Consider the following 14,148-nt stretch of genomic DNA (forward strand, 5'->3'; position numbering starts at 1 on the left):
GAATCTCCTCTCTTCATCAGAATCTCTGTGACATGAGGGTGAATTTCTTTTGTTCATACCAAACATGGCGAAACCAGATGAAATTGGGAAATACAAGATTACATTATCATGAGCCTGCTAAATAATTTTTAAATGTAATTTCCAATGCCTTTTTCTTTTCATGTGACTCTTTCATTGATTCCAGCAAAATGCCTTAACATAAATTTACATGCAGATATTCACCAGTCACCTTTTGTTTCCCATAGGAAAGTTCCTATAAGATAACAGCTCCACATTGGTCCAGACTCTTTTTTTGAACCCTGTGACATTCCATTCCTCTCTTCTGAGTGAGTGTGTGTGGGATCATGGAGCAACCTAACAAACATACTGTACGTGGAAGGATATGTGTTTCTTTCATCAGCAAACTCTAACAGTCTAATGTGAACTTAGAACACTGCAGAGTCTGGAAGATGTTGAATGTTGTACCCCTGTTTTGCAGCATTCATGGCCTAAATGAACGTGTGTGTCATCGTATGTAAAGTTGTTGTATTGATTATTCTTATTGGTTGGTTGTGTGTGAGTCACAGTTTAAGCACACTTATCAACTAAGATACAGGACCCTGCAAATAAAACCATCCAATGGTTTTGCAGAAGGTAAGAAACCTGGAGATATTCTCAACATTTTTAAGAAATTAAAATGCTGGAATTATCTTAATCAGATATGTACTTGATAGTTGCATGCATCTGATAGCCCCGTATCACGACACCTGGGTCTTCAGAAAGCTTTTTTTTTTTTTTTTAGTTAAAAATAGATTTTTCTTTGGCACACCCATATAACTCTAATCCAATTATAGGATGTCACTTGAATGACGAATCAGGCGTGTGCTTCCACGTATATGAAAGGCTGGATCTTGCAATGAACCACTGAGGGTCTCAAGGCATCTTTAACACATCAGAAACAGCAGAGTCTCAGTGATAATCAGAAAGGATATTAAACCGCACGATGAGTTCATCTGAAGGTGAGAGGTTTGATTGTCTTGGATGCACGCGTGAAGTTTCTCTTAAATGCACTGATTTAATAGTTCTGCTAAATCGCGCATTTCTGTCTGATGATGTAATACTAACGGTACGAGACCTGTGCGCGTGCAAACGTTTCACCATATTTAAAAGCGGGCATAAATTACAGGTTTGGATTGCATTTTTCGAGTGGTCGGTGAAAGATGCATTGTATAAAAACTATTGCATAAGTTGCAGGAATTGAAAAGTGACGCCTCTCCGCTCTTTCATCGACCACAGTTGGATAGCTAGCCTACTAAATAAAGAACCTAAACAGAAAAAATATGTTGTTCTATGTCTTGTTCTAAACAAAAGCCAAAAGTTGCACATTACAGCTAAATTTTCCAGAATTTTCTGACAGCCATTTTGCTCTTTGGGATCATATTTCCAGAGCCTTGAGAAAAAAAAAGTAATCGGGCGTTGATGACGTTTTCTTCATAAAATATCTTGATGGTTGTCATGGAATTTATAACGCTTATTGTAAATCCGAATCTTGAGTTCTGATTGGTTGTGGATTCTGTATTACGCTCCAGTTAGAGTTCATCAAAAGTGCGACGAATGCGTTTTTATGGTCTATTGATTTGTAAATGTAAAGGCATATAAATTATATATCTATATTATAATGCAATGTAGCTCAATTACAATGAAATGTATATAAATCATCCACGTCTTTTAGATTAAATGAACATTTTAATGTAATTTAATTAATCATGTGTGCTATCTTTGTTTTACTGTTAATCAGTGTTGTAATCAGTAGGCTGGTCTAATCTGGTCTACATGAACCAGCTACAATGTTTCATAAACCACATAAAGGGAAATGGCATTGCTATTATGATATATATACACACACAAACACTTGTTGCATTTTTGCATAAACTTAAAATTGATTATTTATTGAACATTGGTTGGTTTCTTTAATCACATTTCTTTTGCTTATTTAGTAATAGATGATCTTTTATGTATTTCACAGAATATATTAATGGGCACGTCCACCTGGAAGAATCAGACATGTACGAGTCAGATGGCAAGCTGTTCCTCACGGAGGCTTTCAATGTGATTCTGGAGGAGATACTTCACAAAGGAACTGACTTGAAGGAGAAGGTCAAGTCTTTTAAGAACTGATCATCTCATTTAACAGCTGATCTTATCATATATCTTATGAGATCAGCTGCATGTCTTTGCAATCACAGGTGTGTGAGTGGAAAGAACCAGATCAGCTGAGAGCCCTTCTGGACCTCGATCTCCGAGAACATGGAGAATCTCACGAGCAGTTACTGCAGAGGGTCCAAGATGTGGCGAGATACAGCGTTAAAACCTGTATGTCGCATGTGTTGGGATCACATCCAACTAATTATTTATATTGGTGGTTGACCTGTATGGGTTTTTCAGTGTTTTATTCTGAAATTTGTTCCTCTTAAATCTTCAATATGTGGTTACATCCTGGTCCAGAGCCTTCTTTCGTTTACAGGTCATCCTCGGTTCTTCAATCAACTGTTTGCTGGCGTGGACTACCATGCATTGACAGGACGGCTCCTCACCGAAACCCTCAACACCAGCCAGTACGTGTGGATACACTATTATGTATACATTTTCAGGTGTTCATGTTAATGTGTTACAGCGGATGTGCCATCCTAGATCCTCAGATGAGGGTTGTAAAATGGTCTGTATGGCGTTTTGTTAACTGAAGGATTCATAAGTGTTACATTTGGAGTGAACTGTTACACTGTTTCTGAAGTGCCCCATTAAACCCTGTTTTCATAGTAATGAGTAACTTATCAGAGCACTTGAAGTTATCAGATGACTCTGTTTGATAACCGCATGGAGCCACACTGTTTTCATCTAAAAACTGTTTTGATTAGAGATTGATTAAATTAGGATCTGAAGTTTTTTAGACAGTGCAAACAGCATTGTTATCATTAACTAAAACGGAGATTGTTCTTTAATATTATTTGAAAATTTACATGCGCTATGAATTTGAAATGAATAAAATGTATAAAACAACCAAAACGAACAACAAAATTGTTAAAAATAAAAACAGAAAATATAAAGATAAAAACTCATTCAAAATCTTAAAGGAATAGATCACACACAAAAAAATGACATTTTTTAAGTCAAAGATGTAGATGTAGATTAATTTGTTTCTTCGTGGAAAAATATTTGGAGAAATTTCGCATTTAGCATTACATCACTTACTCACGAATGGATACTCTGCAGTGAATGGGTGCCGTCATAATGAGAGTCCAAACAGCTGATAAAAACATCACAAGTAATCCACACTGCTCCAGTCCATCAGTTAACATCTTGTGAAGTGAAAAGTTGCGCGTTTTTAAGAAACGAATCCATCAAGATATTTTAACTTCAACCCATCGCTTCTGACCAAAATAGAGGCCATCACTCTTCTTCCAGTGAAAAAGTCAATGTCCTGTTGACCTCTCACATCAAAATCCACCAACATATGTCAGTTTTAGACTGTCACCTGTGCTTGATCTGTGCAGAGACAACTCTTTCATTGGAGAAAGCAATATTATGGATAGACTGTTTTTGTCAGAAGCAGCTAGAAATGTCATTACGATGGATTGTTTTCTTACAAACAAGCAGTTTTTCACTTTGCAGTATGTTAATTGATGCACTGGAGTAGTGTAGATTACTTGTGGATTATTGTGATGTTTTTATCATTTGTTTGCATTCTGACGGCACCCATTCACTGCAGATGATCCCATTGGTGAACAAGAGATGAAATGCATGTGATGTGATTTACATTTTTCCAAACTATTATAATAAGATATCGATAATACTAAAATAACACTGATGCAAATACATGCATGTCATGCTCAAAATACTCAGTGTGAAGTTGTTACAGATACACCTATGAAGTGGCTCCGGTGTTTGTCCTGATGGAGGAGGAAGTGCTCCGTAAGCTTCGCTCTCTAGTTGGCTGGTCAGAAGGAGATGGGATATTTTGTCCCGGGGGTTCAGTGTCCAACATGTACGCCATGAACATCGCACGGTACTGGGCCTTCCCTCAAGTGAAGACACAAGGCTTGTGGGCCACACCACGCATGGCTATATTTACATCACAACAGGTAAAAAGTCAGAAGTTACTTTTTCTAATCTTAGATTTAAATAGGTATACAATGGAGTATCATCTAAATTGTACCATCAAATTGTATGTTTTTTATTTCTTTTAGAGTCATTACTCCATGAAAAAAGCTGCTGCTTTTCTTGGGATTGGAACAGATAATGTTTTTATTGTACAAGCGGATGAGAGGTACCTTATGTCTTACACATTTTGGAAAACAATATACAGGTTCACTTTAAATTTGTTTAAAATGTTTCTTTGTTCCTCTACAGCGGCAGCATGATACCAGAGGACCTGGAGGCAAAAATAGTGCAAGCAAAATCAAAAGTAAATATTTAAATTATGTCATTAAGGTGATTTTTTTAATTTAATGAAATAATATTATAATTTAAAAGGTATTTTTTTCTATTTTAATATATTATAAAATGTAATTTATTAATGTAAAGCAAATCTGAATTTTCAGCATCATTACTCCAATCTTCAGTGTCACATGATCCTTCAGAAATCAAACCGATGTGCTGCTTAATATTTTTGTGGAAACTTGTGAAAATTATTTTAGGATTTTTTAATTAATGGAAAGTAAAATTGTAAAACATGATAAATGTCTATTTTCACTTATGATCAACTCCCACATTTCTGAGTGTTGGTGTTTATAATTTTTATAGTGAACTAATATGGTACATTTAAAGTGGTTTGTGTAAGTGATAATATAAATATAAATTCTGTTATGAATTATCTCATTGCAAATCCATTTGAATTTTTTCCTTGATGTTTAACTAATGTGTCTCCTTCAGGATGCTGTGCCATTTTTCGTTAATGCCACAGCGGGTACCACGGTGCAGGGTGCCTTTGATCCTCTGAACCACATAGCTGACATAAGTGAAAGAAACGGCATGTGGATGCACATTGACGTAAGTGCGGCATGTTTACCTCATGTAACCTCATTGTGCAACATGTCTATATGCATGTTGGCCCCCACTTCAGTGTATGCAGTTGTTTGCAGAATTTCACCCGTTCCTAATTGTTACAATCTGGATCTCTCTCCTTTACAGGCCGCATGGGGAGGAAGCGTACTGTTTTCCAAAAATCACAAACATCTGCTTGCAGGAATAGAAAGGTTTGGACTCTGTGTACTGTGGGCTTAAAGAATGAGCCCTGAATTGAATGTGCTTTGGGAAGAGAAGTAACCCATCTTTGACTATGTTTCTTTTTTTAACACTCTGCAGAGCAAACTCTGTGACCTGGAACCCTCACAAAATGCTTCTAGCAGGATTGCAGTGCTCTGTGATTTTGTTAAGAGACACCACGGTATGAATGCTTATGAAATGTAGCAATTCATCTGTCTTTTCTTCTACTTCTAACCCCTACAGTGTTTTGCTCATTAGTCAAATGAACGACTTGTGTTGACTTGTCCACATGTGCACTTGACTGTTCTTAATTTGATCTTCCTCATCTCAATCTGTAGAATCTGCTAATGCACTGTCACAGTGCTAACGCAACCTACTTATTCCAGCAAGACAAGTTCTATGATACAAGTCTGGACACGGGAGACAAATCGATCCAGTGTGGCCGCAAGGTGGATTGTTTGAAGCTCTGGTTAATGTGGAAAGCAATTGGAACACATGGGCTTTCAGAGCGAGTGGATAAGGCCTTTGCCCTCACAAGGTATTTATTTTTGTGACAATAAAATATTTTTTTAAGGCTCACTGATCCCAAACTTTTGAATGTTACTGTATGTATATGTGTGTGTGTGTGTGTGTGTGTGTTTTAATAATCTCTTATTTATGTTTGCACCAGGTATTTAGTTGAAGAAATGGAGAAAAGGGAGAATTTCAAGTTGGTCTGTAAGGTACAGTGTTGCACTATATACAAACCTGAAGTAGTGTACTTATGTTTACGTAAATATAATGCATGTTTATATACCGTATTTATATATGGTTTGTGTTTTCTAATAGGGGCATTTTGTGAACATTTGCTTCTGGTTCATTCCACCCAGTCTGAAAGGGAAGGAGAACAGTCCGGATTACCAGGAAAGGTTATCAAAGGTCAGCATTGTTTAATGTAGAAGGACAAATAAAATGGCTGAGAATTTAATTATCGAGCACGGAATTATTGTCATGCTCAATGTGTGCCATCAGGTGGCGCCAGTCATCAAAGAGAGAATGATAAAGCGTGGAACAATGATGGTGGGATACCAGCCCATGGATGGACATGTCAACTTCTTCCGTATGGTTGTCGTTTCTCCTCAGCTGACCACCAAGGACATGGATTTCTTCCTTGATGAGATAGAAGAACTAGGGAAGGACCTGTAGTTAGATGAATATCAGTGGTCTACTAATAGACAATGTCAAATTAACCCCTCTCACCTTGATATTTATAATTTGTAATTTGCTAAAGGTTACTAAAATGCTGACTTGGCTGACTAAGCCAGGAAAAACTCTGTGTCTACAGAGGACAGAGGTCATAAAGTGAATGAATCTCATAGATTCTGGCCCACATTGAATTCATTTGGGAAAACCCCATTTAGATCTTAGGGCTTTTACTAATTTACTAATCAAATGTATTAAATAAAGGGCGACATCCAAAATGTGTACTGCTGGGACCTCCAGGACCAGGATTGAGAAGCACTGTGAAATTGTATATCAGCAAAACTGAATGTGCAAAATGATTCACAGGCAGAAAGCGTTTCTGATTGGCTAAAGTGTGGCTGTTCCTTTTACACTCTCTCTCTCTCTCTCTCTCTCTCTCTCTCTCTCTCTCTCTCTCTCTCTCTCTCTCTCTCTCTCGCTCCTTTTCTTGTCTTTTTAGAGCCTAGGGCTGCCACAGAAACAAGTAAGATTTTATTTTCATGACACTTCTTTCAGTGATATCTGAATTTATGTGTGGGGAAAAAATGTAAAAATGTCCTTTAAACATACAAAATATTTTTATTTTAGTAATTGTCCATTATTTAATAAGGATAGCTATTTAATAAATTAGTTGATGATGATAATCACTTGATTGTGTTAAATTGTGACCTTTTGTTCACCATGTTGTCTGTACAATGTTATTTTTCTTACCAAAAATATAGGTCAATATGTGATAGGTTGAACGTTTCAGAAAAGCTGAAAGATTGTTTTTTTTTTTTTTTTTTTTTTTGTCATTTTGTTTTACTCTGTTTTGAAATTTGTAAATGAAAACGTCCATATTTGTCACAAAAACCTTTATGTATTAAAGGATATAAAGTATATTTTCACGTTTCCAAATAAATAAATAAATATATAATTAGCAAGCATCTCATCATTTTACATATTAATAAAAAAAATCACTCCTAAAACTCATGTACTTTATTTACACCGGAAGCTGCCTTTAATTTGTTGCCAGTGCGGTGATCACGTGACAGTATGCGCTCTCCCCTGAGAGCACTTCCGGTAACGTTTCCTGTGTTTGTAAACTGTTAAAATTGTCCGACAAGAAAACATTGGGCTACTGTAAACCGAGAAGAGTAAGGTAAAACAAATCCGAACCGCCTGCTTTTATTAAACCTAAAACATTATTAAAAATGTATCAAAAGGATTTAAATGTGAAGTTAAACAGACCGTGAACTCACGCCCTGTTGTGCTGCAGGATGAATGAGGAGTTTACTTCAATAATGGGTTTACACTTCAGACTGAACACAAATCAATTTGACTCAGATACTGACATTACAAATATCTTTGTTACTTTCAACCCGTTCAGACCTGAATTCAGTTCCAGACACAAATAATACGACTATAGACTATATTGATTTAATTGTATATATTATATCATCATATATGTTTTAGCCATATATTATTATATATCAGCATTGCAACGGACATTGGTTGTGAACAATTTATACAATTTATTTTAATAATGCTAATATTACATTATTGTACTTTCAAGTTGTTTTTAAATCACGTGTTTTTTTGTGAAATGTATGCGTATTAAATTTGAATAGTAGTTACATTTAAATTAATGTTAATTATGAATTAAATTCTTGGAAGCAAGTAAAGCTAAACATGTATGTTTTTAAACGCATTAAAGATCATTAAAAGCTCTTCGTGGTTCAGACATGCAACCTTTCGATTCATGTTGCATATAATATTAACTGTTATATGAACCTGTGTGATAATGTCATAATGTAAAAAAATTAAAAATAAATACAAGTGATGTCCATTGTAAGTGATGTCACTTGGTCTGAGCGGGTTAATACTTGCTTTAATTGGCATACACATATCATGGTTTCTAATAAGCACATATTGCCTAAAATGACAGGCTAAATTGGATATAAACGAGTGTATTACATGCAATTGAGTTTTTCTTGTGAAGTTTGTTGTCTTTGGCTTGGTTTGCTTCAGACTGCTATCTGTTTGCCATGTGATAAGACTGATGTGATTTTATTTTTTATCCCCTGGAATTAATTTAACCTTCAGGACCCTGTCCAAATCCCCTCACTTGCCAAAAAAAAAAATGGAAAACTCAACATACAATATTCACCCACTCACCTGGATCTAAATGTCATTGCAAGCATGCTATGTTCATTTTGTAGCAATGCAATTGCTTTCATTGTCCAGTGGCTTCCGTGCCCTTATTTTATTCATTCATGATTTATAGTTGTGTTTATCTGGATCTTTGATGGTGAGTTAGTCGGACTTATGCACAGGAATAAGCAATGGAAGGAAAGAGGGTGGTTGAAATAAATCTGTTCTTTATTGCAGTGAGTCCCAGAATCTGACCAACCAAATCCAAAATCAACAGGGCATAAACGCTCGGATGTATTCCTACCATTTCAGTTTGACAGAACCAATGATAATCCACTCCACTCAGTTTCAGTTTGGACCTGGTTTGTTTCCAGATATCATTTAGGGACTCTTGACACCAGTCTGAAGCCAAATTCTTATGGCTTAAAAACACAGCCCCATAAGCCTACATAAACAAAGGCTTGGCAATGCAGACATGGAAAAGGTCTGATTCAAGCAAATAAAAGCTGGGATTTGTCCATGGTTGACAGCTTCTGTTAATGGTGGGGTAGATGTGTGGCAACATCATAGACAGAGATGGATATTACCCTGGCTTTATACCCCCACTCCCTTCTGTTTCCAGGCTTGGGCCCCTGATGGTTGGGGCTTGTGTGGTCTCTAAACACTCTCCCTGCCCCGAGCGAAGCCCCCTCTGTACCCCAACACACACACACACACACACATACATACACTCTCACCACTGCGATGTCACACCTTTCCAACAGCTCAGTGAGAGATCACATGAAATGGGTCAGTGTGTTTTTTTTCTCTTCTTCATTTGCATTTTCTGCATTTGTCCACATTTGTTTTGAAAAAGAATGCCTTCATTTTTTTGTTTTGCTTGCCGTTTCTGTGTATTAAACTCTTTGTAATTTACTTCCACAGCGTGACTTGACACAAAATGTAGAGATATTATAGTAATGGGCTGAATCTTACAAAAGCTGTCAAGAATGTGTCTGGATCATATTTATACCCCAAACTATATTTTGCATGATTAAAAATACCTAATGCCTAAATGGCCCTAAAAAAAATTTCATGACATTTAAGCACGTTACACATTGTTGTAGTATTAAAAATATATATTCTTATATGATTTAAGATTTTATTTTACTGCAGTACATTGACAATAGACTATTTTGCAATAATGGGAGTGACCTTTGTGAATAATACGGTACTGTGAATTGTGGGGAAAATGTGAATAATTGTTATAAAAATTTCATAATGCAATAATCTTAATGTTAAAAAGAGATTTTATTTTTGCATAAATTATGTATTTTTAGGATCATTAAGGCGACATTATTATTTTTGTAAAATGACCTGGGCATGCTCTTGACATATTTGCATACACAATCTGACAGATCGTGACTGTGAAGAGTTAACTGGGTCACATTTGTCAAATTTCAAGATAAATATCCAACTCATTAGATGAGTGCCTTTAGTGCCTTTTTGAACAGATGTGTATGCTTGTGGTTGTATTTCTCACAGGCTGGGTTGCTTGGCTGTGAAGCAGTGCTGTCCAGCATGGCACTTATGCAGGCCAGCTCCATGCCCAGCCATAAGAAGATGGGCTCTCATCTGGGCCAGGGACAGAGAGAAAACAATCACAGCCACAACCAGAACACACACAGCCAACACGGCCTCATGGTGCTTCCCTCAGGAGTCAGCTGCCCACCATTGGTAAGAGACAAAGACATGATTTGTGCTGGGAAAGAAAGTCATATTGGTTTGGAATGAATATTTGGGGTGAACTATTCATTTATATTTTGAAAGTCTTTCATAGAGTCCTGTAGCTAATGCTAAGGTCATGAGTTCAATTCCCAGGGAAAGCATGAAATGATAAAATATGTGACTTGAATGCAATGTGAATTGCTTTATTTGGATAAAAACTACCAAATGCATAAAACTATTGAACTACTGTTCAAAAGGTTGGGATCAGTAAGATTTTTAGACGGAAAGAAAACTTCTTAATACTTCATAAAGGGTTCATTAAATATATCAGTTGACAATAAAGACATTTATAAGGTTACAAAAGATTTCTTTATTCTTTTTAAGAATTTTCCATTCATCAAAGAATCCTAAAAAAAAAAACACTGTTTCCACAAATATATTGAGCAACATTTCCAACACTGGTATTAATAAGAAGTGTTTCCTGAGAAGCAAAAATGGTGTCTGAGACTCAAGACTAGAGCGATGGCTGCTAAAAAGATTTAAAAATAAATTAAAATAGAAAACGGTTATTTCACATCCTAATAATATTTCACAATATTATAGTTTGACTGTATTTTTGATCAAATGAATTCAACCTTGGAATACATAAAAGACTTCTATCAATAATTTTTCTTTTTTTATCTTTCAGATTCCAAACTTTTGAAAAGTAGTGTATGTTTAAATTCTACAGGCTTGATATATATTTTTATATATAACTCTGCACAGATTTAAATCAAACATTTACATTTGTTAGCTTCATATTTTATGAAATAATTTGCTTTCAAACCGTTGACTTATATACTGTTTTTGAACAGCTCATCCGCAAGGATGGAGAGTTTCACTCATCCAGGCTCTTGGATGAAAAAGACGTTCAAGTCAGCCAGAACGTGCAGCCAAAGAAGAAGAACAGGAAGTCTGGACTTCCCACCAAAATGAGAGAAAAACCCCAGGCATGTGTTCAGTCCGTCTGCAGAGTCTGCATGTTTATCACATTTACACACTTCAGCTCGTATTCTGACCCTCTCCTCTTTTCTTCTGTATGTGATGTGAAGGTGGAGATTCCTGACGTTAATGACGATAACTCACTCAGCTCTCAAGTGCAGAAGAACTTCATATGTGAGCACTGCTACAGTGCTTTCCGCAGTAGCTACCATCTCAAACGGCACATTCTCACCCATACGGGTACGCCATGAGCCTTTCTGCTCCCACGCCATCTTACGTTTCATACAAAGAGATGCATGAAGTAATTGTGTGTACATCTCTGTGTGTGTGTGTGTGTGCGTTGATTTAGGGGAAAAGCCATTCGGGTGTGATATGTGTGACATGAGGTTTATTCAGCGCTACCACCTGGAAAGACATAAGCGTGTTCACAGCGGTGAGAAGCCTTATCAGTGTGACCGCTGCCAACAGGTGAGACATGACAAACACAGGCAGCTGTATTCACAGGGAGCTTGCTGTTTGCCGATTACGTGCATAAATGCACGTCTTTAAGATAGTAGAACCGCAATTTATAGTGTCTGGCAACAAATGGGGGCTTTTTATGGTCCGATTTATGACATATTTTGAAATGAAACCGAATATTTAAGGAGCAAAAGCTTGATTGTGAATAAATTTGATCATTAAAATTGGTCATTTTGCAAGAATGGCAAGAAGCAGTTGAAGCAGTTTAGATGAAAAATAAGATAGCTAAAAAAAAAAAAAAGAAAGAGTTAAAGCACGATATTACATTTAAACAGTTTTTTATTTTAAATAAAAATTTATTTTCAGTAATTCAGTTCAATTCATTGAAAGCAATTCACACATTAATTTATTCAATAAGACTAGAAATGTGTATTTTAAGTAAATACAGTGAGTTTTGCATTCATGTTGATTTTGCCTTTTATCTTATGACTGCTTTTACTGTGACCGCCGATTATTAACCCTCTCAAGGCAGGCGTTGCAGATTTGCAACAGTTTAAAAACTAAGTACCTTATTACTCCAGATACATATTTTATGTATCTGGAGTACTAAAAACTTGGTACTATAACCAGAGACAAAGGACTTTGCTAAAACTTAATTTGAGCCTGAGAGGGTTAACAAAATCTTAATGCATATGCCTTTATTATGTAATAAACTTGACACAATGTTGATTTCAAGCTAGTAAGACATTTCAGCTTGCAAAAATCATGATCCGAGTCTGTTATGGTCTGCAAACTGGATGTTTATGCCACCATTTAAAAGTTTGAGGTCAATAATATATATATTTTCTTTTTTTTTAACAAATTTAATACTTTTATTCAACCAGGATGTATTGATTTCATCAAAACTGACAGTAATATTATGGAAAAAATCAATCAAAATGTTTCAAATAAATGTTCTTCTTTCTATTCATATAAGAGTCCTGAGAAAAAAGCTGTTTTTTAAACATTGATTATTATAAGATGTTTCTTGAGCGCCAAAACTGCATATCAAAGTAATTTCTGAAGGACCATGTGACTCTGAAGACTGGAGTAATGATGCTGAAAATACAGCTTTGCATCACAGGAATAAATTACAGAGTAATATTTCACAGTATTACTGTTTTACTTTTATTTCGGATCAAATATTTGCTACCTTGAACATTACCATAAAAAAAATATTACTTTTGTAGCTTTTGAACAGTGGTGTATTTTTATACATACATACACAATGTAATGTATGTACTTGAAAACAGTGATTACAGAAGTATAATGATAAAACAGTAGTCACAACAAGAGAACACTTTCAGTGGCATGCTGGTGCTTTTGGGAAGCTCTTTAGACACTGAGAATCAGTCAATCAGTTCATTAAAAGCATGTCCAAAAGAACAATTTCATGTAAAAAAAAAAGATGCTAACTCTGAACCACTTCCATCACACAGAACTTTTCCAGAACCGACCGGTTACTACGGCATCGACGTTTGTGTGCCGTGGGCATCCCTAAAGAGGAGAACCAGCCGTGCTGTGAGGGACGGTCGTATTCTCAGGACCCCTCTCAGCACTCGGCGTCCTGGAGCCCACTGCAGACAAACAACAGCAGGCTGGCGGCGTGACAGCCTTCCGATCGCGTACAAACCACTTCCCAGGAAACGCAATGGACTCGCCAACATGACCTGACCGGGGATCTGAGCCTGTAAACTGTTTAAAGACTCCAGTGTGTCCAGCTCTGATCCCAGTGGACTCTTTTATATTGCTTAGACTCTGGGAAATAGCGTATTTTGTATTTTAGATGGTACTGTGATCAGCAGGCGGGTTAGTTGTGCATTCAATACAGGCAATAATGATTTCTGGTAGTTTAGAAATGCTTTCTTGTGTAGATCCCATGCAGGACTGTAGATTGTTGAGATTCTCAGTGTTACGTTGTGCTCACATTTAATTTTGCAAGTAAAATCCAGTCATTTCAATAGGAATCTGCACAATCCCATGCAGATTTTGCTTCTTTTTAAGTTGGTCACACAAATTCGCTGCATAGGCCAACAACATTTCACTGAATTTACGGAGAAGTCAGCTATAGTGACAACAGACACATTCTAATACTTATAGTATACATTTTTTCACTGTGCACATTAATAAATCATTTCCTGTTCTGTTTCCAGATTTGAGGAAATGTAGCATTCCATCTCTTGCTCACCAGTGGATCCTCTGCAGTGAATGGGTGCCGTCAGAATGAGTGTCCAAACAGCTGATACAAACATTACAATAATCCACACCACTCTAGTCCATCATCTTTAGTCTAGTCCATTTTTAAGACTCTTTGACCCCCAAACCATTGCCTCCGGCTAAAATACTAATTTATCTATTATATTGCTT

The 14,148-nt window shown here is 36.3% G+C and overlaps 2 protein-coding genes across 3 annotated transcripts; both read left to right on the forward strand.

The window, feature by feature from the left end:
- Nucleotides 1-355: 355 nt before the first annotated feature.
- LOC127944866 (cysteine sulfinic acid decarboxylase-like) lies at nt 356-7,230 on the forward strand. The gene is made up of 15 exons (XM_052541201.1): nt 356-633; nt 834-998; nt 2,006-2,136; nt 2,226-2,352; nt 2,504-2,594; nt 3,896-4,118; nt 4,224-4,303; nt 4,387-4,441; nt 4,909-5,025; nt 5,167-5,231; nt 5,341-5,422; nt 5,580-5,779; nt 5,912-5,963; nt 6,070-6,159; nt 6,253-7,230. Exons 2-15 carry the CDS (start codon nt 983-985, stop codon nt 6,424-6,426), a joined length of 1,503 nt encoding a protein of 500 aa, XP_052397161.1. The 5' UTR covers nt 356-633; nt 834-982; the 3' UTR covers nt 6,427-7,230.
- Nucleotides 7,231-7,460: 230 nt separating this feature from the next.
- Nucleotides 7,461-13,742, forward strand: LOC127945003 (zinc finger protein 740). 2 transcript variants are annotated; one of them, XM_052541482.1, is made up of 7 exons: nt 7,461-7,603; nt 9,218-9,384; nt 10,120-10,311; nt 11,157-11,291; nt 11,394-11,523; nt 11,633-11,751; nt 13,221-13,742. In XM_052541482.1, exons 2-7 carry the CDS (start codon nt 9,340-9,342, stop codon nt 13,389-13,391), a joined length of 792 nt encoding a protein of 263 aa, XP_052397442.1. In that variant the 5' UTR covers nt 7,461-7,603; nt 9,218-9,339; the 3' UTR covers nt 13,392-13,742. The 2 variants fall into 2 exon arrangements, with proteins under 2 accessions (XP_052397442.1, XP_052397443.1); XM_052541483.1 differs by lacking the exon at nt 9,218-9,384 and having other exon boundaries at nt 7,485-7,603.
- Nucleotides 13,743-14,148: the final 406 nt, after the last annotated feature.

Source organism: Carassius gibelio, chromosome A23 (genome assembly GCF_023724105.1).
Source record: "Carassius gibelio isolate Cgi1373 ecotype wild population from Czech Republic chromosome A23, carGib1.2-hapl.c, whole genome shotgun sequence".
NCBI classification, from domain to species: Eukaryota; Metazoa; Chordata; class Actinopteri; order Cypriniformes; family Cyprinidae; genus Carassius; species Carassius gibelio.

Bases quoted from the DNA above. Each gene is read 5' to 3' on its own strand.
- LOC127944866 (XM_052541201.1), top strand. The intron at 4,304-4,386 runs GTACCTTATGTC...GTTCCTCTACAG, and splicing joins ATTGTACAAGCGGATGAGAG to CGGCAGCATGATACCAGAGG. The intron at 5,423-5,579 runs GTATGAATGCTT...CTCAATCTGTAG, and splicing joins TTTTGTTAAGAGACACCACG to AATCTGCTAATGCACTGTCA.
- LOC127945003 (XM_052541482.1), top strand. From the start codon at position 9,340: ATGTCACACCTTTCCAACAGCTCAGTGAGAGATCACATGAAATGG. The intron at 10,312-11,156 runs GTAAGAGACAAA...GTTTTTGAACAG, and splicing joins GAGTCAGCTGCCCACCATTG to CTCATCCGCAAGGATGGAGA. The intron at 11,292-11,393 runs GCATGTGTTCAG...TGTGATGTGAAG, and splicing joins AAATGAGAGAAAAACCCCAG to GTGGAGATTCCTGACGTTAA.